The following is a 25,807-nucleotide window of genomic DNA, read 5'->3' as shown; positions in this document are numbered from 1 at the left end:
CATCACGCATTTAACGTCCATAAACACGAACTTTAAGCAGAATTGTTGTAAGATCTTTCTAATGTAATCACAGTTCCTACAAAAAATATTATATTACAGTTATAAGAGAACAAGACCCAGGATTAGAGATAGGGGGAGAGTGGGGGAAAACGCCCCCTTAAGGACTGTGCCATTTTTTTCCCTGTGAAACAAAAGTTAAATGTGTTCAGAAATGTTATCACTGACATAATATGAAAAATGTCCAGAGTTTTCATGTTATTAGATTTTTAACAAAAATTAAATTTGTTTCCCCCCACTCTACCCCTATCACTTTTTCTTTTTTTTTTTTTTATGGAATAAACATTATACATGCGCTTTCGTTCAGTTGCAAATATTGAACATTATACAATTATGCATTCTATAACAAGACAGGAAAGTAAGAAAAAGAAAAAAAAGTGAGAACAAATACCCTACAAAAATTAATAATTACAAAAAATCAGAATATGCGTACAATGAGTTTTGAAAATATCAAATAAATACTTTCTAAAGCTCACAGACTTTTAAAGGGTTTAGTTTTCTTATCCTAAGAATCTCTGCTATTGTCAGCATTCTCAGCATTCATTCCAATCATAAAACCGAGTTTGAATGTGAAATGATTTGGTCAAAAATATAAGTAGCCTAAATTCAATGAATAAAAGCATTTTCCATCTTCTTCTTCATAGTAATAATCAATCAGTGAAGCCAAAAATACATTTTGAGAGAGTGAGAGAGGTCTTGAACTGAATATTTTCATTGATAAATTTCTGTATCTCACACCACAATAAACAACTGAATGTACAATGTGAAAAGAAATGCAATTTGGTTTCATTATAATTATTAAAGAAAACACAATAACGATTTCCTGGATAAGTTTAAAGAGTATTCATTTAAAGGAGATTTCTCTAAGTGGAGCCTTCATCAAATGTACGAAAGAAACTTCACCTCTACATTTTGTATATATGCATTTTGTATATATCGTGCTGTGTATACATATGTAGCCTACATATTGTAAGTTTATATATAAGTACACAATAAAAATAAAATGTGAAACATTTCATTCGTTCATTTTTTATTTATAAGGACAATTAATTAATTTTGGTATGTAATATTATAGGCTATAGGCTACTATATTAACATTGTTGTATAAGTGTTTCACTAATGTTAATAGTGTCCCTGGATAGGTTAATGTAAAGGGGTCATTTATACAGAACCCGTTTGAGCTTTAAAAAAAAAAACAATTGTAAAACATCAAAGGTAGACTATATCCAAATCACACCACTCTTAGCTCATTTGCATTGGTTTGCATTTTTAAATTAATTTTACACTAGTATCATAATTGCTTTATGCATTGCAATTAATTTATTACTTTGCAGTTTTATTTATGGTCCAGTCAGACGGACATGTAGAAGTGCAGACACAACAGTCTGCTCAAAAGCCCGGTTCTCGCGATATTCCTTGAGGTTTCCGGTGTTGTGAGTGTGTCTGCTAAAGATGGCGGTCAGCATCCGAGGCCGTCCTATCCGAAGTATACGGATGCGAGGTGAGATTAAGCTTACTCTGCTCGGCCGATTAACAGATCCGTCAGGATAATATGATGCAGTCTTCATCAGCTACACCTACCCCAAGCTTCCCTTTCTCAGTGTCTCATTTTATCTTACATATACAGGTCGGAATGACAGTGGGGAGGAAAATGTACCTCTCGATCTCACAAGAGGTAAGTCAGATGAACCTAGTGAACTCTCTACCTAGACAGCGTTTCTGGGCATCGTAGGCTTGTTTGGAATGTCAGCCTCGCGGGTGCCAAACCCACCTATGATGCCCCAAAATGCTTACTGCACTTGGTTTTGAGACACAGCCTTAAACGAAGGCAACATATAGATCCGTACACAGTATATGCTCTTGTGTAGAAGTATACAATGCTTAAAAGCAGAGAAAAACATATGGTGTTAGAGGCGACAAATGCTTTTTAATATTATGTTATGGTTGCATGAAATATATCTCTTCAGTCGGCATTGTAGGACTGTAGGGTCCAAAGGGTGTAACGTTAGGGACCAAAACAACAGTCTGCTGCAGCAAGAAATAATGCAAAATTAACTTTTTTTGTTATACCAATTTATTTATTTTTTAAATAAATATGTCAGCTGACGTCCAATTTAATGCAGTTATACTTCTAAATTATTTCATTATTTCATTTTTTTTTTTTTTTTTTTGGATAAGACTTTTTATTTGGTAACAGATCAACAAACAATTCAAAACCTTAATTGAAAATGTCACCATTTGTTGTGTACATATATTGATTTTTATTGATTTATTGTGTGCACAAGACCGGAATTTTTATTTAGTAATAAGTTTGATGTTAAAGTTGCCTGTCTTGTGGGCTGAACACAAAATCCTGCACAAACAAGTGTGAATTCAGGGGTTTCTTAACCATGATCATAACAAGGGTTTTACTTGCATATTCTTAGCTGATTTGTGTGGTTTTGTTCCATATTGTAATGGATTTATTTATATGCATTATTAACAGTATTGCTAAATACACCAAAATATGCTAAATATTAGAGATGTTCCGATAACCTTTTTCCTTTCCCGATACCAATTCCGATACCTAGGCTCAGGATATCGGCTGATACAGAGTACTGATCCGATATCTGAGTGTGTATCTGGTTATACAGCTGTGTGTACTACTAGCCCTGTATGAGTTGATACAATTACTTTATGGTGTGCTTCACCATAGATAGATAGAGATATAAATTTATAGATAGATAGTCTGGCGAGTAAATAAATTAAAATAAAATAAAAATATATATAATTTTTTTTTTTTTAATGTATATGTGTGTGTGTGTGTTTGGAAAATGGCACATCTAAGTTTAAATATCTAAAAGTACACTCTTAACATCAGTCAGTCAAGCATTATAAATGTATTATGATAATCGAGTATTATTTAATGATATAACTTTAGCAATTAGAATTAAAACTTGGTAACCATGTATGAATACAGTCAAAAATAGCTCAGATCGCTTGACGGAGAGTGAAACTCTGAAGCGCTCAGTCAGAGTTCGGTGAGTGAAAATATATCTGTGCTAAACTTATACATAGCCTCCAACTCACACACAGGCGAGTAAAATCGGAGCATTTATTAGCCAGTGGCTAATATTATACACTATTTAGTCGCCCAGGGTGAAGATTTAGTCGCATATGCGAGTGATATACTGGCCATGTGCTAGCACGTTTATATTTATTCTTTGCTGCTCTAAATAGTGGTTGCTTGTGGCAACACAGCACAACTTCCTGTGTTTGCATTCTGAGCAGCGAAGAAGAATTTATTTCCAATTTGTAGCGTTAAGCAAAGCTAGCGTGCATAACTATAGGTCTTGTTTAAAAATGGTATCTAATCAGTACATGGGTTCAAGTACTCGCCGATACCGGTGCCAGAATTTTTTGTGGTATCAGTGGAATCGGAACAACCCTACTAAATATAGCTTTAGTATTGTTTGTCATTTAGTGTCTGTGGTGAGAAAGTAGCTCATTAGCTGTTGCAGGGTCATGTTTGTGTGCTGTCATTGCTGATAGGTTAACCTCGAGGCTGTTTTTCCCATATGACCTCTTTGTGGATGGCCTTTTCTGGAAGTTGTTAGTGTTAAACTGGATAGGTTCTGTAACTTGCGTCAGAAAACGTTGCCTTGGTTTCCTGAGCTCAGATGGTATTAATCCAGAGCTTGTATTCCAGTCATGAATTCCTGCTAACACCCACTATTAAAAAGTTTGGGGTCATTAAAAAAAAAAAAAAAAATGTAGGCTAACACTGCATTTATGTGATACAAAATACAACAAAACAGTAATATTGTGAAATATTATTACTATTTAAAATAACATTTTCTGTGTTAATATATTTTAAAAAGTACTTTATTCCTGAGATGGCACAGCTGTATTTTGAAACTTCAGCAGCCATTTCTACAGTCTTCAGTGTCACAATTTAAAAAAAAAGAAGAAAACAAAATGTCTTATTAACCCCAATCCTTTGAATGACAGACTACCTGTATTTAGACAAGACCTGAGCTTTACTGTTTTTGGTTCCCGTATGAAAGTCTGTGGAATATTTGTGGATTTTGTTTTGTTTTGGTATAGACGACTGAACATGTATCCTGTGTAACTGCTTGGGGAACTAAGTCGTAAAGAGTGCTGTGTTTGTAGTATCTTTGAGTGTCTGTATTTTATGCTAGCTGGTTTTGCTCAATATTAAACACTAATGTTCATTTTAATTGAACTATTTTATATATTTACTGGAAATATATCCGAATTGCTGCCACATAGATAATTTGTTTGTAGTTTAAATTCTGTCTGCACTGGAACTGGTTTTCCATAGCTTGTACAGATTGTACTTAGTTGTGTTGAGATGTCAGCTGTTGATGATTCGCTGTTGGAAATTCACTGTTTTTTTGATGCATGCTAAGACTTCCTTACCAAACTGAGCACAGGGTGTTATTTATGAGAATTTGTTAAGTGAGATGATGTCAGGAAGTCCCGCTGTGTCTAGCGAAAACACTCTGCTTTTGTGTGCTTACTAATTACTAACTGATCTGTGCTTGATTTCATCCCATAAAGCACTTCTCTGCTTTTAGTGGTTGTAGCGCAACAATAATGGAAATGGTGCGGTTACTTATGTCACGCTGTTACAGGGAAAACATTATATCTTTGTTTTCCCATCCCTGTTTCTCTGGTGACCTCACAACTCTTCAATCATTTTTTCTTTCAGACCCCTCTGAGAACATGCGAGAGATCCTCCAGAATGTGGCCAAACAGCAAGGAGTCTCGAATATGCGCAAACTCGGCCACCTGAACAACTTCATCAAGGTTTGTCATCTCAAGAGTGGATCAGGAGTTGCAGTGATGGTGTTTTCTTTTAATCTTACCTCCATAATAATGCATATTAATGTAGTATTTAAAAGTACAGCACTGCTTTGTTTACAGCAGTATCCAAGGAAATGCTGTATGGCCATAAGTTCCATAAGCGCCACCTGCTGTCAGAGAGTGAATTTGCATTTTCATTCAGTTCATCTGTGATTTTTGTTTCGTGCAGATGTTTTGTGGCATAATTTCACAAAGCAAAGGTCAGACCATTCTGTTTTTGCTTTAAATTTTGAAATCATGCAAACTAATTGACTTTTAAAAACTTCTAATATTATATTTATATGTAGCATATTTGTGTGGATAGTGATTAAAATGTAGTGGTTCTGTTTCATGCTTTGTCATTTATATAAAGGCACAGTTATATGAATGAGAAACCGTGATAAACCGTGAAACCACCAGAATCCTAGAAAAACCTTGATAAAGATTTTTGGTCAATCTGCCCAGTACTATATCTAGTCGATTTGTTGAAAAAAACTAGTTGAAAATCCTACTGCAGCCTGCTGAATCTGGTACATCTGTTTGGTATTACAACACAGGAGTCCTGCATGTGAATACTTACCAGTGTTTGGTCAAATGGCGTAAACAGAGTACTTTATGGTTTCTGTCAGTTGAGGCCTGAGGGCATTTCTGCCCCACACTTACCGGATCTGGCCTAAAATAAAAGCATCTGAGCAGCCCTAAGGAATTAACCCAAGCTCAGATGCTCTCAAAGTACTGAAGTGCTGAATCTGGATCAGTTTTGCATTTTAACACAAACGTGGTAAGGGCAGCAGTGCAAATGCAATCTTTTCCAGATCGTGCAAGTTCAATCTTCTGATGCCTGCCAGCTGCCACAGAACCAGTACAAGATTGAAGGTGTAAGGCTGAGGATATGTGCATGTTTTGTGGTTCACCTCCAAAGCGAGTTGCATATGTGCTTGCCAGTCTAATGGCTTTAAAAAGAGATGGAAACTCTTCAGATGGCTCTGTGGCATTACTATTACCAGTACAGAAAATGTAAAAATGCTGTTCACTTCATGTGATTTTATTTAGTTTCTAGTTGACCTGTCACAGAGTTTTCCCTTTTTTCTACGATGTATTTGATAACCTTAACTGGAAATCATAACTTCATATTCACCAATTCAGGGGAATTATCAGTTTGCTGACAGCATTGTCATATTTCAGCAGACGGATCACTCGAACAGGTTTTGTTAAGTCAACCATGCCGTGAAGTGTATAAATCACCTGAGTATGAGAAAAACATACCCTCTAACTCTTTGAACATAGGCGTGTTTTTGCTCTGTGTGAAATACCCTGCAGCGTTCCAGCAGAATTTGAATGCAAGTAGAGTCATCAATGTCTCTGCTTGTTGCCAAGTAAAATAAATAAGTGCTTGTTTATGTCTCCAACATAGCTGCTCTGCAATGTCGGGCACGCTGAGGAAAGGTTTGGCTTTACCCATGAAGAAATTATCATATGGTGAGTCATGGAGCAAAACAAGCATTACATTAAAGTTGTAAGGTCGAAGCAAAGCTGTTTTGATCATTTAATCTGAGTGTTTTTTTTTTTTTGTTTGTTTGTTTGTTTTTTTCAGATATTTTATTTAAATCATAAAATTATTTTTAAGAAATTAAATACATAAAACATGTTCAAAAGTTTGGAGTCGGTAAGGGTAAGAATATTATAGTTTGTACTTTAAAGAATGCAGCCTTGATGAGTGTAAGAGACTTAAAAAACAACTTTTTAACAGTAGTGTATAAAATAGAATCTAATTGGGTTTTTTTTCTTTCTAGTAAACATTCCCATGTGCAATTAATCATTAGATTTTTCATCATTTTTAAATGAAATTACTTTGTCCACCTCTGAAATGACTTATCTTGTTTTACATCTGAGCATAAAAAATATCTATAACATTATTTTTCATTGAATGTCCTGTTTTACTTTGAAACATGTGACATTACTTAAGCGAAATGATTCATGTCTCATGTTATCTTTTCTGTTTCTTTCACAGCCTCAGGTTGGCGCTGCTCAATGAGGCTAAGGAGGTGCGGGCGGCTGGTTTGCGTGCTCTCCGCTACCTCATCCGAGACAGTAATATCCTTCAGAAAGTGCTCCGGCTCCAGGTGGATTACCTGATTGCCAGGTCTGTGTGACATGTTTTCTTAATACTGTATGCAGGCCAGTCATTTCAGCAGTTTAGTTCTGAGCTAGGGATTGTGGGATAAAGACTAACTGTTTCCATCAGAAACAAGACTTGATGTTAATTCATGGTGAGTTGTGGATCATCTCTTGTTAGTATCTGACAGAGAGAGAGGAGGAGGAGCGTTCATGTGAAGAGCTAGTCAAGTCCAGTTAAGGTCATTTTGAAGTGGTGGTACTGTAAGGATGTGCTACTTCCTCTGTCCTGTCTGAACTCCCAGCAAGTCAGATCTTGGATGGGAAAATTAATAAATTAGAATGCATTTAGAGGTAATACTCAGCTTCCCCAGTGCAGCTGTTATTATGGTTTGAGAAGCATTTCACTGCATTGACTACTAATGTTGACTGATTCACATAATGTTGGCTAATATGACCTTTTGACCTGTAGGTGCATTGACATCCAACAGAGTAATGAGGTGGAACGCACACAAGCACTCCGACTGGTGAGAAAGGTGAGATGTGAACACTTCCTGCTGTTTTACTGCGCTCATTCAATAATGAGTCCTGTTAAAAAATTAAAGGGGTCATATAATGCGTTTTCAAGTTTTCCTTTGTCTTTGGAGTGTTTCAAGCTGTTCGTGTACATATAAGATCCGTAAAGTTGCAAAAACTAAAGTCTCATACCCAAAGAGATATTCCTTATAAAAGTTAAGACTCGTCCACGCCTTCCTAAAATGCCTCATTTAAACACGCCCCCACATGTTTACGTTACTGTGTTGGAAGATTTGCATAATACCGCCCAAATGTTTAGGCACAGAAAGAAGGCATAACTTTTCTCACTGTGGTATTGTTGCCGCTGCTGCAGTGTCGTGGAGATGCGGTGTGTTTCCAAATATGGTAAGGGGCGTAACAATTAAACATGAACATGAGGTATTCAGCCAATCACAATGCACTGGATAGCTGGCCAATCAGAGCACACTGCTACATTACACCAAATACACAAAATAATGTTATTTTTAGCATCATCATATGACCCCTTTAATTCAATTGAATCTTTAGATTATATTTTAAGCTTTATTTTTATTTTATTCTGCTGTTGTTTGTTCTGATGAAAATCTGATGAATTTACTTGCTACAAAAATTCAATTTGCCAACCTATGCATTTTGAACAAGTATATAAACTATGATAAAAGCTGGCCCCAGTATTATTATTTAAATTTTTTCCATTTAATTTATTCTTTATACTTACAGATTTAATTTATAGTTGAGTTTACATGTTTCTGCCCTGCATAGTAGAATCTCATTCTATTATTACATGTTGCACTCGAATAAAATGAACTCGGCAATAAACCATTATGTACACTGGCCCATTTCTTTAACGATGTTCAGTGTTCTTTTAGTCATGGATGGAAGTGTCAGTATAAGTGTTTTTACAATGATTTTCCAGATGATCACTGTGAACGCCCTGCTCTTCCCAAGCTCAATCACAAACTCCCTCATAGCTGTGGGTAACGATGGACCGCAGGAGCGGGACCGTATGGTTCGTGCCTGCATCGCCATTATCTGTGAACTTGGTAGGCTTGCAGACTGATCAGCGAACTGTAACATATCAATCCGTGAATGTGTACGTTGACCTCATGAATGTCCGTGTTTGTGTGTGCAGCACTGGAGAACCCTGAGATTGTGGCTAAGAGGGGTGGTCTCAGCACCATCCTGAAGAATGTAATCGACAGCCAGCTCAGTCGTATCAATGAGGCTCTTATGACCACCATCCTGCACTTGCTCAATCACCCACATACACGGCAATATGTTCGCTCTGACGTGGAGCTTGAGGTATGGATCTGTCTTCAACAATTAACCCATCAGCAATTGTATTATTTCATCATTGTTTTAATTATTATTTGTTTTATAAAATGTTATTATAAGTAATTAAATTAAATAATATTGCTGCAATTTTATTTGATGATTCCTTTAGTACTGTTAGTTTGTCTTTAATTCAACCTTACATTTTATATTATTACATGGCATTTATACGTTTTATGAAAATTTGGTAAAAACTATTTTACAAGGTGTTTAGTAAGTTTTATTTACACTTTTTTTTTTTTTTTTTTTTTTTTCAGCAAATCCTGGCACCTTACACAGACTTTCACTACAGACACAATCCAGACACAGCAGAGGGTCAACTCAAGTGAGTGTGCTGCTTTAAGGTCTTTCAAAGTAGATTTTGCCATTGGTGACACAAGTATGCAACTTTTATTGACTGCATGTATGGATATGTGGTATTTCTTTCTACAGAGAAGACAGGGAGGCTCGATTTCTGGCCAGTAAGATGTCAATTGTTGCTTCCCTTCGCTCTTGGTCAGGTAAGCAATGCCGCTTAAATTCTGTGGAAAACTGTGAGGCTTTCTCTGGAATCCTTGTAGGCCCAGATTTCAATCGATACAGAAGGTGATTGTGTAACAGTGCATATCTTAAGATGATGCATCTAAAAGGAACATGTTTGCATGAATATTGTAATGCATCATGCGTCTTTTAAATGGAATTGCCTCATGAGTGCACTTCTTAGACCAAACCTGTTCTTTTGTCCCACTGTACCTCCAGGTATCATTAATCTCTGCAAATCAGGCAACTCTGGAATCCAGTCTCTCATTGGTCTGCTGTGTATACCAAATATGGAAGTGAGGGTATGACAAAGGATATAATTAGAAAGCTTGCAAGAATATGTAGTGTGCAAATCAAGCAACCAGTACTTTTGATTTCAAAAGCTACAACACTAAGTTTGGTACATATTTTGTGTTTTTAAAACATTATTAGTTGTTCAATTTGCAATGAGTCTACACATTTTCCTTAACCTAATATTTACAAAAATGCTTATTTGGTGTCCTTAGAATGCATACAAAATATTGAGATTAATTAATGATATAAAAAAGTTAATTATTTCATGGGATTAATCACAGTTAAATATTTTAATGGTCTGTTTTATAATAAATATAATCATACTAATTCAAATAAAAAAATTTACATTTTTATCTTTAAATAATTTATAAAAATGATCCCGCACACTATCAGTCCATGCTAAATATAGAAATTTATTACAAAAGACAGCGACGTTTCGGTCCACTGACCTTCATCAAGCTCTTTAAATAATTTAAAATAGTTTAAATATATAATAATATTATTGGTGTATAATGTTAAAAATAGTAAAAAAACAAAACAAAAAAACAAGCCCTAAATATTATACAATGAGATGTACATATTAACCACAGTGATTTCTGAGTCAATGCTCAAGCCTCATTATGAGGTACTTCATCACACTCTGTCACTCTCTTCTCAGCGAGGTCTTCTGGAGGTGATGTATGATATATTCAGACTCCCTGTTCCCGTGGTGACACAAGATTTTATAGAAGCTCTACTCAGTGTGGGTGAGTGCGACTGCTGTCTGCTTGCACTGATTAACATATTCATTTCCAGACATCTACCACATCAGAAGTCAACTCACATTGACAGGAACAATGTCCTCTGTCCCTTTTCCAGACCCCAGTAGGTTTCAGGACAGTTGGAGACTGTCAGATGGATTTGTAGCCTCAGAAGCAAAAATAATTCTTCCGCATAGGGCACGGTCCAGGTAAGAGCATTTGCTGGGCTTAATTAACCTTGAAACTGAGCAACAGTAAATAATGAAGCCTCAGCAGATTTGCATTTAGCTTCAAAGTCTTGACGTGTGTTTGTGTTCTTTGTCCACCCAGACCTGATTTGATGGATAACTATCTTGCCTTGCTACTTTGTACATTCATCCACAGTGGACTTTTAGAGGTAATTTACCATTTTAAAATTGTGATTCACCATCCTCTTTCCGAACATGAACAGTTCTTGAAGAAAAGAAGCGGTGGTTCATTTTTTATTTTTATTCACCCTTGTGTTGTATCAAACCCTTATGAATTACTTTCTTACATGGGCCACAAAAGGAGATATTTTGAAGAATGTTCATGCTGCTCTTTTCCATGCAATGAAGCATATAAAGACTGTCAAGCTCCAAAAAGGACAGTCCATCTTACACTCTATTTACTTCTGAAGCCATAATGTTGTTTATTTTCAGGGCCTGGTTGAAGTGATCACTAGCAGTGATGATAGTGTTTCAGTGCGTGCAACCATCCTTTTAGGAGAACTCCTGCATATGGTATTATACTCAAATTACTGCAACAGAAAATACAGCTTAATCTTGGACTATATCTCATATAACCTTTGTTTTATTTTCAGGCCAACACCATTCTTCCCCACTCCCATAGTCACCACCTGCACTGTCTGCCCACTCTTATAAACTTGGCTGCTTCTTTTGACATTCCTCAGGAGAAAAGACTGTGAGTTGCTGTCTTGTCCTACATAGCTGGCAACACAAATAGCACGGTGTCAAAGCTACGTGATTATTTCTGTGATTTGATGGAGCACTGTTCGGTTATGTTTTGTAGACGGGCAAGTGCTGCAGTCAATTACTTGAAGCGATTTCATGAGAAGAAGAAACGAGGCCCCAAACCCAATAGTCTTTACTTGGACCTCATTATTCGCAAATCGCTGGCTGCTCATTACTGTCGGGACCAGCACCTAAGGCCCCAGAGGGACATTTTTGTCATTAAGGTATGAGCTGGTGACTGGAGGAAAGCATTTCTTGGATGTTTCAGCTTGGATGTGATCTGCATTTTTGTTGTGTTTTTTTTTTTAGGACACTGAGGAGGCGCTGATGATGAACCTCAGAGACAGTCAGATACTCAATCATAAACAGAATTTGGAATGGAACTGGATCCTGATCGGTACCATACTCAAGGTATATATTTTTTTTTTACATTAGTATGGCAATAAAGCACTAATCACGTTTCTTTTTAATGTAAAAATGTAGTTACAATGTGCAGTGTGGTATCTATTAATTGGTATTTTTAATTGTTTCAGTGGCCAAATACTAACCTTCGGAACAACAAAGACGAACAGATGCACAAGTAAGTAGAATTCGGTTTTCTAGTCTTTGAAATATTCCTAATATTTTTTCGTCATCCATTCATTGCTGTAAACTCTACACTTTCTTTATCAGGTTTGTGCGAAGGCTGCTGTTCTTCTACAAGCCTAGCAGCAAGCTGTATGCTAGCCTGGAGCTGGACCACAGCAAGGCCAGGCAATTAACGGTGGTGGGCTGTCAGTTCATTGAGTTCCTTCTGGAGTCAGATGAGGTGAGAAGAAAAGATATCAAAGAACTGAGCCTATTATTTATTGCCCATTATTTACTCACTGTCATGTGGCTCCAAACCTATGTAACTTTCTTCCATACAGTTTCTCAAAGTGTGTTTCACAGAAGAAAAAAAGGACATGATAGATGACACAATTTTGAGCAATTTTTCTGTCTTCTCAGGATGGCCAGGTGTATCTTGAGGACCTGGTGAAGGACATTGTCCAGTGGCTGTCCTCATCCTCTGGGCTGAAACCAGACCGTAGTCTGCAGAGCAACGGCCTCCTCACCACTCTCAGCCAGCACTACTTCCTTTTCCTCGGCACTCTCTCTGCCCACCCGCAGGGTGTTAAGATGCTTGAGAAGTGCAGCGTCTTCCAATGGTTAGTCTAGGACTTCGCAGAAACGATATTGAGATCAACAATATATTAGTATCTTCCAATATTAGCCTTTTTTCTCAATGTGTTTTGACAGCCTGCTGAACCTGTGCTCCTTGAAGAACCAGGACCATCTTCTGAAGCTGATCGTTTCCACACTGGACTACAGTCGGGATGGCTTGGCACGAGTCATCCTCTCCAAGATCCTCACTGCTGCCACTGACGTAAGAAACAGACCTGCTACCCTTTGAGTGGGTTTACCTTAATGCCATACACTTCGACCTAGCCATGCTTAGGAAAGCATGCTGGTAAGAGCATTCCCCTGTGCTAACAGATCTCTAATATAGTTCTTGAATGTTATTTTGGCACAGAACTGCAGGCTGTACGCCACCAAGCATCTGCGGGTGCTACTTCGAGCAAACGTGGAGTTCTTCAGCAACTGGGGTATTGAACTGTTGGTGACTCAGCTACACGACCGCAACAAGGCCGTCTCGGTGGAGGCTTTGGACATACTGGATGAGGCCTGTGAAGACAAGGTGAAGTCAATTAACACTTAAGGGCATAAGGGAGGATGTTATTGACATTGAGAAGTTTAACTTGGCTGAAAGTCATGTTATTTAACTGAGCTTGGTCTAGGTAATATGTGACCCTGGACCACAAAACTAGTCATAAGGGTAATTTTTTTTTTTTTTTCGAAATTGAGATTTAAACATCACCTGAAAGCTGAATAAATAAGCTTTTAGAAGCTGACAATATTTTGTCGAGATACAACTATTTGAAAATCTGGAATCTGAGGGTGCAAAAAAATCAAAATATTGAGAAAATCGCCTTTAAAGTTGTCCAAATGAAGTTCTTAGCAATGCATATTACTAATCAAAAATGAAGTTTTGATATATTTACAGTAGGAAATTTACAAAATATCTTCATGGAACATGATCTTTACTTAATATCCTAATGATTTTTGGCATAAAAGAAAAATCAATCATTTTGACCCATACAATGTATTTTTGGCTATTTCTACAAATATACCCCAGCGACTTAAGACTGGTTTTGCGGTCCAGGGTCACATATAACAAAACATTGATTTTGGAGGGGAGGTACTTGTGAACTGACTATGCTGTGCCAGTGTAGCTCTGTTCCAGGAATCTGTCATGGAGATCTGTAAATTGACCTTTATATCGTGGCTTGTGAATACATGTCTAATTAAATGACTGCTGTTTTTACCATCGTGTCATCTTAGGCAAACCTACACGCTCTGATTCAGATGAAGCCAGCGCTAACTCACCTGGGAGACAAGGGTGTGCTGTTGCTGCTACGGTAAAGCTCAGATATTCCCTATATAACTACTCCATTTAACACAGAGGTTTAAAGGTGCACTACATATTTCTTCCACATAATAATTTTCAGCAACTCCAGTCTTCAGTGTCATGTAATCCTTTGGAAATCATTCTAATATGCCGATTGGTGCTCCAGACACATTTCTTATTATCAACATTGAAAACAGTTGTGCTGCTTTTTATTTCTTGTATTTTTTCAGGATTCCTTGACGAATGTAACATTCAAAAGAACAGTATTCATTTGAAATAGAAAAATGTTGTAACAATAGAAATGCCATGACTGACACAATTTAAAGCATCCTTGCTGAATAAAAGTCTTTCTGATCATTTTGAGATCACATGAGCAGTCTTGTCGTGCCATTTAAATGAATTAAATTATCAACTCAATTATATCTGGCAAAGCATCTTTGACAAACATTTAAGAAATTTTAAACAATTGCCTGAAAAATTTAGTTAATATGTGAGATTAACAGCACTGGTCAATGCATTTTCCATTGTGTTGTCCCACTTTTATCTTTTTAAAGCACAAGGGTCTTATTTGCATAAGAAACGGCTCCTTTTCCATCCATTTCCAGGTTTTTGTCCATTCCAAAGGGGTTCTCCTATCTAAATGAAAGGGGATATGTAACTAAACAACTGGAAAAATGGCAGAAGGTAATGTATTTTACTATTATTCTGCACTGTTGAAAGTGTTTTAGATTGTTTACAGTATATACAGTACATCAATAAAATGTATTCTGCATGTTTGTATTTATTATTTTTTTCATAGTACTTGAATTGCTGTACCCATTCTGTCCAATTACTTTTGTTCCCTTGTAGGAATACAACCTGAAGTATGTGGACCTCATAGAGGAACAGCTAAATGAAGCACTCACTACTTACCGAAAACCAGTGGATGGAGATAACTACGTGAGACGGAGCAACCAAAGGTTTTCCGTGGAAGCTTTATACTGTACTCAGTTTTTAATTCATCAGTAGCCCGTATTGTGATTTGGAGGGGAGTCATCCATAACTTTTTTTCCGTGTCTTACAGGTTACAAAGACCAAATGTTTTTCTTCCTGTGCATTTGTATGGGCAACTTGTACATGATAAGACAGGCTGTCATTTGCTGGAAGCTCAGGTGTGTGTTTTAAAATCACTTATGACAGGCCTCGATGGTGGCGCATTTCTTCATATAATGCTTCTTTTCTGTCTCTAACAGAATGTAGTTTCAGACCTGAGCTACACAGTGCGCTGCCCAGTGCTGGACAAATGGGATGGCATCAAACAGCTTAAAGCTGCTCTTTGGGCCCTGGTGAGCTGTGTGTGTGTGTGTGGGTTTATAAGGACACAATGTGTATAATGAAATGGGTAGTACATAGTGAACTTGGTTTATGAGGACACATCCTGTGTCCTACACTTCCTGATTTTAGAATTTGTCTTGCGAGGCTAAGACATGTTGTAGTTTTTTTTACTACTATCTTTGCGGTAATAATTATCAGTAGCATTATTAATATTACTATTATTAAGTATAAACTATTTACTCTGCTTTCTTCAAGGGAAACATTGGCACGTCTAACTGGGGTCTGAACCTGCTACAGGAAGAGAATGTAATTCCAGATATCATCGCTCTTGCCCATGACTGTGAGGTTCTGTCTATTAGAGGGTATGTGCTCTTCATTTTAGGATCAACCTGGCTGCATAAGCCCAAAAATTGTAAAATTTAGATATGGCATTTAAGTCAAATGCACAAATTAGGATTCAGGCTCATTTCAGCTCCACGTTTAGATGTCTGAAACTTTCATTTTGTGACTGTAACAGAAAAAAAACAGTAAAGAAAAGATCTGATCTGAAGTTGTAATGCTAACATATCAAATAGCCAATGCTTTTTTTTTTTTTTTTTTAGAAAATGCATGATTCCAGTTATCACAAATAAAATGACACTTGTATTGCAACACTTACTGGTTTATATTGCACAGAAATATTTCACAGCTTACCCAACTGGGTGACCAGACATGAGGTGACCGAAAGTTAACAGTGAACCCCTTTAGACACTTCCATAATTTCTAAACTTTCTCAGAAACCAGTTTTTTCTGGGTTTAGATTACTCGGTGAATTGCGTCATACCTCCTCCCCGACTATTTGGCAATCTTGCATTCTTTCTTTTTTTATACACGCTGATCTTTGCTGTGTTTTTGTTTCGTTTTTTGCCTTACTCACTGTTCTTGCCTTTTTTTTTCCCTCTCTCAGGACATGTCTTTATGTTCTGGGACTCGTTTCTAAAACTAAGCAGGGATGTGAGCTTCTCCAACTGCATGGTTGGGATGCAGTTAGGCACAATCGCAGACAGCTTTGGCCTGTGGTGCCGGATGAGGTGGAGCAGAGCCAGAACCTACAGCAGCAACAGCAACAACAACAGCAGCAACCCCTTATCCACCTGTCATCAGCGCCCAGCACCTTCAGCCTGAACTCTGAGTCCACCAGCTCTAGACATAACAGCGAGAGTGACTCCACTCAGCCTAGTGAGTGCTGCTCCCATCTACTCATACATGACTAATGGCCCACAGTACAACACTGTGGTTTAGGGTGGAGGTCCTTCTTACCACTTTTCAGATGGGCCCCATGTCATCTTATTTGAAGCATAATCATCTCATATTTATCATTATCTTAGAATCTCACTGCATTATTTTACTGCTGTGAAGGTGTCTTCAACTTGGTTTCAACCATTAGATTTCAGTCTTTATTTCAACTACTGTATATTAATAATCAAGATGATTTAATGTACCAAAACAGTATAGCAAATGGCACAAATGGTGCTTATCTAGCACCACAAATGCTTTGTGATCTTTTGTTCTACGAAATTTAGAGGTGCTTTTTCCTTCCCGTTCTTGTATTAGGGTTGTGTAATTGTGTTGTCATTTCCTTCACATGCAGTTTAAAATTGAAAAAAAAGACAAGACTTGTACTCTTTTAGTCTGCTCTTGGCTGAATTTATCTGACAACCTGGCCTAGACTGACTGTGATAAATGATCTTTTGAATTTTGGAGTTATTCACTTCAAAGAGTTAGAAATATCTTTTAAAGCCATTCCCAGACTCGTAAGCGTCAACAAATTAGCACTGTTTTCAATTGCACCTCTTGATGTGCCAGATTCAGCTATAAAAAAAAAATCTTTCTTACTTAATGGAACGGTTGGGCTTACATTTATATAGAGAGGTGCTTCAGTCATGGCTTAGAGTCATGAATCATTATCTACCCACTGACTGGTTTTAAATGACTAAGCGCAGTTGGTAATCCTGACTTGAATAGAAACTGGAAACACACTTTAGAACAAACCACACACTGTGTTTCTGCACACACTATGAAAATGTAATCTAGTGGTAACTCTCAAAACAATCTAAAAGTAAAATTTGCCAAAATGCCTTGCTTCCTTTTCAGGCATGTACATCCTGGATGATGATAAGTTAGAAAGTTCTGAACTTTCAGAGGACCAGCCACTGTACTTCAGGCCCAAACTCCTAAAGGACCGCAGCCCCTTCACCATACTAGCCTCCAGTCGACTTGTCCGAAACCGCTTCCTCATCTCCCTCTCTGGAAAAAAACTGCGTAGTACCAGTGACCCCAAAGGCACTGGTAGCAGCAGTAAACTCCATGGTGAGCCCACATTAGGAGGCCTAAGGAGGATACGCACAGTTACAGAGCCCTCTATATTCTCTCAAGTACAGGGAGATGTCTTCAGTCCTGTATTTACTGACGGACATCTGCCGAAAAGCCCAAGCGTTAGTCTGGATACCTCTTTTGTAGGCAGCAAGACTTCGGAAACTCAGGGCAGCACATCTAGTATTGGGGAGCCGGAAGTACGTCTGAACAAAGCTGCAGAACGGAGCTCAGGGGTCGGAGACGCCCCCCGAGAGCAGACCAGTCGGGAAAGGCTGGCCGGAGATGGCTCAACCTCTGGGGGCGGGGCTCAGTTTAAAAGTCGCAGCCAGAGTTTCAACACGGACACGACCACTAGTGGTATCAGCTCCATGAGTTCCAGCCCATCCAGAGAGACGGTGGGTGGCGTGGACTCTTCCACCATCGACACGGACTGTGTTAGCCTCAATACAGTCATTAGCACTCAAACTGTCAAAACACTTCACTCTCTCACGCCCCAGTCCAACCATCTTCCCCTGTCCAAATCTAACTCGGTACTGCTGATGCCACCAGGTTCTTCTCATACTTTGCCACGCAGGGCTCAGTCCCTTAAATCGCCTTCTGTCACGACCATTTCAAGCCTGACAGACTGTAGCTTCATGTACACCAGCCCTCGGGACGCGCTGGGCTACGCTACCCTCAAACGACTACAGCAGCAGCGCATTCACCCCTCCCTTTCCCATAGCGAGGCGCTTGCCTCGCCTGCCAAAGACGTGCTCTACACCGATGCCATCACTATGAAAACTGGCAGCCTGGACTCCAGACTCACACCACGCAGGTAAAGCAGATGGACCAACAGATGGTGCGAAACTCTTCCCTTTTCTGTCATTACGTCACCCTTCTTTTACTGTTTCTTTCATGTAAAATTTTACACTTGCACCAATTATTTCACACAGCATTCGCAGAATGCATCCACATTTATCGTCCACCTCCAAAGGTTTCAACATGTCTTGACTCAGTCACTTTCTCAGAAGAGTCATTAGGAGTTAAGACATTAGAGGAAGTCGTTCTTCTTTAGACTTCCTTTTAATGTATTTTCTTTTTGTGATGTGGCTGTTAAAGTTATCAGCCTGATGGGATCATAATATTATCAGTTAAGAAATATCAATGTTAATCAGACAAGAAATGAGCACTAATGAGTTCCCCATTAGTGTTACCATCCACATAATATGAAAATGACACCCCTAAAAGCCCCTTAGGAAGCACTGCTCCCTTTGCAAATAATGTGGTGTGTTTCTGATGGTCCCTCTCAGGTATACTAAAAAGCGCTTCAGATGTCTGGGCCAAGGTTCGAGCAGGCCCCATCGCAGATCCCTGCTGCCACGGTGCGTGGACCATCGCTAGGGCTGACGTTCCCCTTTTTCAGTCTGAACGTCCACTTCAGTGCATTTTTACAATACAAAAACCCTGGCCGCCTTGGCTTCTTTTTCGTCGTACTTTGCCCCCCTTTTTCATTTCTCATTAGCGCTCCCACAGCCCATACCTTAACCTGATACTCTTCAACCATGACTCCTTGAAATTACCTCCCCACAGTAGGACGAAGTAAACTTTTTCCTCATTCCTCATTGATTGTATGTAGTTCTAAAAAGACTTTCTAACCTACGCCCTGTCTCCATTGTCACAAAACTCCCTCAAGTAGTTTGCTGATGTGAACGGACTGAAACCGATTCCCACAATAGCCGCATTCCCGCATTTGATCCAAGACGCATGTAGAGGTTTTTGACCTACAGTACTTGCATGATGCAGCTAATGACAAACAGCTGCTCATTCTGAAATGTGAATACGCTTCACCAGCCTGTTCCCACATTGACAAACCTACCAATCATCTGCTAGCAAGACTACAGCAATGCAGTATCATCACAAGTAGTTTCCAAAATGTCCAAACCTCCTTTCTTACCGTTTTCTCTCTCCCAATGTTGTCCTTCTTCCAAACGCTTCTCTCTGATCTCTTCCCATCTGTATGAGTACAGGTTTCTCAAGGCTTTGAGTTTTGCATCTCTGGATAAGGAGGATCTTCTGAGCCCTATCAGTCAAACCTCCCTGCAGCGCTCCTCCTCAGTGCGTTCAATGGTGTCCAGTGCCACATATGGCAACTCCGATGACTACATTGGCCTTGCACTGCCAATGAACATCAACAGCATGTTCCAGGTTACTAACTACTCTACGATCCTGTTTATACCTGGTACTATCATCCATCTCTGGTGATCTGATCCCAGTTTGTCTATCAGGGCAGACTGCTCTTCATACATGGCATTAAAGGGATAGTTCACCCAAAAATGAAAATTCTGCCATTAATTAGTCACCCTCATGTCATTCCAAACCCGTAAGACCTTTGTTCATCTTCGGAACACAAATTAAGATATTTTTGATGAAATCTGAACGCTTTCTGACCCTGCATAGACAGCAATGCAACTTAAACTTTCAAGGAAGGCCCAGAAAGTTTGTAAAAATACTTGACTTATTCAAGAATTTCTTCTATTCTGTGTTCTGTCAAGATTCTCTTATGAATGCGCGTCAAAGACTGACACGGAAGAGAAGAAATTCTTGAATAAAGTCGTTTTATTTTTTCTTTGTGCACAAAGTATTCTCATAGCTTCATAACACTACGGTTGAACCACTAATGTCACATGGACTATTTTAACAATTTCCTTACTACGTTTCTGGGCCTTGACTGTCTATGCAGGGTCAGAAAGCTCTCGGATTTCATCAAAAAATATCTTAATTTGTGTCCCGAAGATGAACGAAGGTCTTATGTGTTTGGAACGACATGAGGGTGAGTAATTAATGACAGAATTTACATTTTTGGGTGAATTAATCCCTTTAACATGCCAAATAAATGTCTTGGTCGAACTGTCTCATGGAGAGGTCTGCAAGTTCAAGTGTGTGGTGGTCACCCGCTTCCAAAAGGTGTCCACTTGGGATAGGATTATCCAAAAAGCATGTCAGTACCAAGTGTAAACGGGCATTACAAAAATACCCTCTAAATTTGTGTCTGAAACTTGACTTTCTTGTATTTGGTTGCTACCTAGATTAAAGACATACCGTACTTCCAGAAGAGGACAAGTCCACCGTCAGAGGACCGATCAGCAAAGTTCTTCTCGGGAGATGCAGATGGTAAAGACTGGAATGGTTGTGTTGTTAAATCAGCCCTGTATACTATTCCCATTGCATTAGTGCCTCGCTACTCTTTCAGTATTCTGAATGCTGTTCTTTTCTCAGGTTCCAGTGAAGGATCCAGGCATTCTGTTCTGCGATCTCAGCTTAGTATCACGGAGCTGATTGCAGTGAGCCGTTCAGACCAGCACAAGCTGCTGGGTGCGGAGGAGACCGGCCTGCAGGAGCACAATGAGGAGAACTGTCTTTACTGTGCAGGGCTCTACGTGCTTGGGTGTAATTTAAACACTCCCACACAAAACCGCACAGGTAAGCTGCACTTTTATCCAAATGAATATAGGAAAAAGGTAAAGTCGCTTAGACCAGATGTCCCTAAAAAGCTGTGAGGATGCATGCAATATTTCACTTCAACTAGTTACCGTATACTAGAAGATCATTAGTTAATTTGAGTTTCCTCATGTTCTAAATCCTGTTTTAGACTATCCCGATGCTCCATTCTCAGAATGGTGCAATCAGTCCTTACACAACCTGGACGTCATGCCTCAGTCTAAGTACTCGGGAGTGTCTGGCTGCAGCGACGCGGTCTCTCAGGGCTCTGGTGGCAGCACACGCAGCACCGAGCTTGTTCTTGGTGAGGAATTCTTCAAGGCTGGCAAAACTCAGATTGGAAAATCAAGGCAATTCTCAAACATTTTGTTTCATACAGGTTAATTGTTAATTGTATGCCTGCGCATGCTGTCTTTCTGCCAGGGGTGAAAAATATTCCAGAGGATGCTCCAGCGTGCCGTGTTCTTCTGAGGAAGGAGGTTCTTCGGCTGGTCATCAATCTGAGCTCCTCAGTGGGGACCAAAGGGAATGAAACCGGACTCCTCACGTAAGGAGACAATTCATCCACAACGATTTCAATTTAACAAATGCTCTCCTAATTAATTTTTCAACAGAGGTTTCACTAAATATCGCTCTAACTGGAAGACTCTTTGGCTGAACATTATTAGATCATTTTAATGAGGCAGAATAAAGTGAAATTGGGAAAATGGATGGAAAAGTGAAGCTTTTTTTCTTTCGTTGTACCTTGTTACCTTGCAGAATCAAGGAAAAGTTTCCTTATGCGTTTGATGACATCTGTCTGTATTCCGAAGTTTCATACTTGTTGGCCCATTGCATGTTCAGACTGGCTTCACGACGCTTCATTCAGGAGCTCTTTCAAGATGTTCAATTCATTCCGGTAATATGAAACTTTTCTGACAATAGCCCAAATCCAAACAGAGCTGTTTTTCTGCAACTGTTTTTACAATCTAGATTGGGTTCATTTCTATGCCACTAGAATAAATTAACAGAATTGCAAAATGATTTTTATTTTTTTTAACACTTTTTCATTACTAAGCATACATGTGGTAATCTTTTTATTTGTAGATGTACGAAGAGGCTGAGAGCATTCTGTCAATGCCCAAGAAATCTACCACAGTAGATCTTCCACCAGAGCCGTGATCCTCCAAGCGTTTTTCTCTTCCCCAACGCAGCAAGTTGTTGATCTCTTTCTTGGCCTGAACATGCGAAGATGAATACGCAATAAGAGACTAGGGCTATGAAACAGACATGGGTGGATTGAGACAGTCACGGGGTACATTTCCACCGAGAGAGAAAAAGCGGTACGTTTAAGAGAACAAACTTGTTTTACCTGAACAAATATACTCTACACAGAAGCTCTGTAGACCTCTACAGTGGATGTTGTAACCAAATAATCCTTGTAAACTGAATGGAAAGTGAAACATGCAAATATTTGATCTGAGAGTCAATACAAATTGTATTTCAAATGCAAGCAAAGTCGAGACTGTCTAGGGAGATGATTAACTCCCTTTTTTTTTTTTTTTTTTTAAAGGCCTAGGCGTATGATTGCACGTAACAAAAGCATTTTTTTTCCCTGAGTGGATCCCTCAACACTACAACATTCCAGCTGTTTTCTTTGGATTTCTCTATTACTAATTCAGTTTTTTTTAAATATGAAATGGCTTTCACAACCAGGCTGAGCAAACACTCTTAGTTCTGGTGTGATTTGCTTTGTAAGACAATCATCATTAAGTAATAATAATTGTCAGCAACTGCCAGGTTTAAAAAAAAAAAAAATGTAATTTCCCTTTTGTACCTGACTCATAAAAGGTATTTTCTGCTTATTGATTTTTATCTTGACGTAGCGCATAGCAATCCCTGAATAAATGTATGTACATGTATTTGATGGTGTTGATACACAATAATGCAATAGCGACTGTATTGTATTATTGTGTAACTTTAACTGATTTATGAAACGTCATCCAAAAAAATCTGAATTAGGAAGATATATATATATTTATTTATTTATTCACTTATTTATTGTTCGGTCCAAGCAGCTCCTCTGTCCCTTTCACTTTTTATTTTAGCCTATTAGCTAGGATAAAACTGACCGTGTGTTATTTATGTCTGACAGTCAGTGTATGTGAAGACAACTGGCTTCAAAAGAGGAAGTTAAAGTGCATTTCACCACTGCTATTTTGCAGTTTTACTCTACTCTAAGTAATTTTAGATATTTTTAACTAACCCATAGAAAGTTTTCTCTTTCTGTAGCGAAAATCAGTAATTATTGAAGCATTAATAAAACCAAGATTCGCCAAACATATATTTGTACATGAGAATACCTTTTGTACTTTATTCTCTCTTTCGGATTGCTAATAATGCTTTTTTTTTTTTTTTACCTGAATGTGATCGGGAGATTTTGAACGGGCAAAAAACATATCGAGTTAAAAAGTAAGTTTAAACTGACCAGACATGATTGAGAATGATCCTTAATATATGACATGTTCTGCTTAAATTCAACTGACCGTCATCCATAAACTACTAAACTTTATCATGGTCAATTCTCAGTATTTGACATACCAATTATGGTTTAATAAGATTTCGAAATGTCTTCAGGGTTAGGATGAATCTAGTTTAACATTGCATTAAAAAAAAAAAAAAACATTACCAAAAATGCTTAGATCCCACTTTGTAAGTGTAAATTTGAGGTTCATTTGAATTATATCTATGCAATGTGCCTGTTAATTCTGTATGCACAAATGACTTGTTATTGAAGATAAGACGATCACTTCATTTTCTTGGCTGGACCATTTATATTATTTAGGCAGCTTTAATTATTTTGCCTTATTTGTATTAGCTTTAACCCTAACTTTTAGAATTAATGAATTTGCCCTTTTTTCTTGTTTTATTTATTATAGAAACTAATAAATCTGCCTTTGCCTGCCTTGGCTTTTGGATTAAGCATCAGGTTTAAACTTCCATTTATTTTTTTCTATTGTAAAAACTGAGTCTGTTATGGCCAGCAATAATTCTAGTTATTGTTACAGTATTTCCTTTTAGGCCTCCGGGGAATTTAAGTGCATGTGCATTCTGACCCTTATCCGCATAGAACAAAAGAAAAGAAATATGGGAACTGTCCAAGAGCAACAGATAATGTTTGGGATGGAACATATGATGCAGTCTTTTTTTAAATTATATACTGGCTTGACATTGAACAATAATCAAGCCACTTATAAAATATTATTTTTTAACAAAATAAATCTGGAATCTGCCCCTAATATTTTCAGAAGTGTTCTTGAATAAATAATTTCCACAAAGTTATTAGAGTGTGTGGTGAAAATATCCGATAATGCCAGAAGGTTGGGTCTTTTTCCACTGGGTTAAATCATGTTTTATTATTTTCTTGCTTCCATTTTTCACTAGGGGTTATGTGCAACCCATGACTGGAAGCCATTGTCAAATTGTTTTAAAATAATTTTTGAAATAAAAAATGTACTGGTGTTTTTAAAATCTTAGAAATAATAACGAGCGCCAATTCTTGCAGAGTTAATTGTATTTGTGGAACAAGTCCCAAGTATTTTAAAGGGGCTGTTTTCTCCATCACTGTTAATGCTAAGAGTGTAAAGGAAATGCATATATTTTAAATGTACATTTGTTTGTTGTGCAACAAACTAACTGCACCTTTCAGTGGGTTTTTTTTTCTTCCCTTTTCTTTTAACTGCACTCATGATTTTGCAGAGCACTGTATGAAATGTAAGCACCATTTAATAATGAAATTGCAGAGACTGATGCAAGAAGTGTTATTTATATTTTTCCTGAAGGGAAAAAGTATCTAAAACTGTTGTACATACTTAAAATGTTTCTTTAATTGTATAATTTAATGTGTTTTGGGCGGCATTAGCTATGGGCCTTGAGAATCTAATGAAAGGGATGAGTCCGTGATAAAAAAAATAAAGTAAACTTCAATTTCCTTGATGTGTTTCATTGTTTTGAATCGAATCCAAAAGCAAGAATTCCACAGAAAGACTTCCGCTGCTTTCCACAGAACAGACAGTCATTGTAGAGCTTAAATCCCCTCGTGTTTGTTTTCTTTTGCATATTTTGTCCGATACGATACTGCCTTCATGTACTAACATGACTGTAGTAGCATTCTCCTCTTATAACAGTTTACCTTATTTAGATCCATACTGATTTCTCCAGTTAGTGATGACAGTGTGAAATGGTCATGTATAATCCACATTCCTTTCTTTCTTCCTACTGAGCTCTCGTCTTGTCCCGAGTACTGTACGTAGGAAAATATACTGTAGTCACTCCATCGCTTCGGAAAATTTAGTTGCGCGTCTACATGGCGTTGCGTGGTAGTGTTAGCCATGACTTCGAAACCTTTGCAAATCTTTTTTTTTTTTTTTTTTTTCTAAAGAGTGGGTCGGATCGCGTATCAAACTGAAACCACAGTCAATTCATCGATAATAATAGGCTGATTAAAAAAACACAATATACAGGCACTTTTTATTTAATGTTATTTTATTTAATTGTATTCAGTGTATTAAACTTTCAATAAAACACTTGCAATGGGTTTGTAAAATGTGTTATGTATGTTTTGACCTGAGACACGGTGTTGGTATACATATGACAAAATTCATAAGAAAATTAAAAAAACAATTTGTTTTCTGCAAATTCTTGTTTTACGTCTCCCCAAGTACCACAGAGGTGATTTTCAT

The 25,807-nt window shown here is 38.0% G+C and overlaps 1 protein-coding gene across 3 annotated transcripts; it reads left to right on the top strand.

Moving 5' to 3' along the window:
* The first annotated feature begins 1,447 nt into the window (after nucleotides 1–1,447).
* On the top strand, nucleotides 1,448–25,056 carry rictorb (RPTOR independent companion of MTOR, complex 2b). 3 transcript variants are annotated; one of them, XR_009267948.1, is made up of 39 exons: nucleotides 1,448–1,558; nucleotides 1,685–1,732; nucleotides 4,772–4,869; nucleotides 6,320–6,384; nucleotides 6,917–7,048; nucleotides 7,493–7,556; nucleotides 8,492–8,618; nucleotides 8,708–8,877; nucleotides 9,165–9,232; nucleotides 9,340–9,407; nucleotides 9,646–9,728; nucleotides 10,379–10,466; nucleotides 10,579–10,669; nucleotides 10,791–10,857; nucleotides 11,141–11,221; nucleotides 11,302–11,402; nucleotides 11,511–11,676; nucleotides 11,762–11,863; nucleotides 11,986–12,032; nucleotides 12,125–12,260; nucleotides 12,440–12,639; nucleotides 12,731–12,857; nucleotides 13,005–13,169; nucleotides 13,874–13,950; nucleotides 14,546–14,624; nucleotides 14,790–14,899; nucleotides 15,004–15,091; nucleotides 15,173–15,265; nucleotides 15,510–15,616; nucleotides 16,201–16,472; nucleotides 17,388–18,423; nucleotides 19,616–19,793; nucleotides 20,675–20,759; nucleotides 20,865–21,068; nucleotides 21,238–21,390; nucleotides 21,510–21,633; nucleotides 21,846–21,984; nucleotides 22,173–22,408; nucleotides 22,639–25,056. XR_009267948.1 is itself a non-coding variant. In XM_058758370.1 (39 exons), exons 1-39 carry the CDS (start codon nucleotides 1,510–1,512, stop codon nucleotides 22,245–22,247), a joined length of 5,235 nt encoding a protein of 1,744 aa, XP_058614353.1. In that variant the 5' UTR covers nucleotides 1,501–1,509; the 3' UTR covers nucleotides 22,248–22,630. The 3 variants fall into 3 exon arrangements, 2 of the variants coding, with proteins under 2 accessions (XP_058614352.1, XP_058614353.1); XM_058758370.1 differs by lacking the exon at nucleotides 22,639–25,056 and adding an exon at nucleotides 18,899–18,970 and having other exon boundaries at nucleotides 1,501–1,558; nucleotides 22,173–22,630; XM_058758369.1 differs by lacking the exon at nucleotides 22,639–25,056 and having other exon boundaries at nucleotides 22,173–22,630.
* Nucleotides 25,057–25,807: the final 751 nt, after the last annotated feature.

Source organism: Onychostoma macrolepis, chromosome 21, assembly GCF_012432095.1.
Source record: "Onychostoma macrolepis isolate SWU-2019 chromosome 21, ASM1243209v1, whole genome shotgun sequence".
Lineage (NCBI taxonomy): Eukaryota > Metazoa > Chordata > Actinopteri > Cypriniformes > Cyprinidae > Onychostoma > Onychostoma macrolepis.
The sequence above is the reverse complement of the archived record's forward strand: the minus strand, read 5'-3'. Positions and strand labels throughout refer to the sequence as shown.

Coding starts and splice junctions, on each gene's coding strand:
- rictorb (XM_058758370.1), top strand. CDS start 1,510: ATGGCGGTCAGCATCCGAGGCCGTCCTATCCGAAGTATACGGATGCGA. Junction 10,670..10,790: donor CCGCATAGGGCACGGTCCAG/GTAAGAGCATTT, acceptor TTGTCCACCCAG/ACCTGATTTGATGGATAACT. Junction 12,033..12,124: donor AAAGACGAACAGATGCACAA/GTAAGTAGAATT, acceptor TTTCTTTATCAG/GTTTGTGCGAAGGCTGCTGT.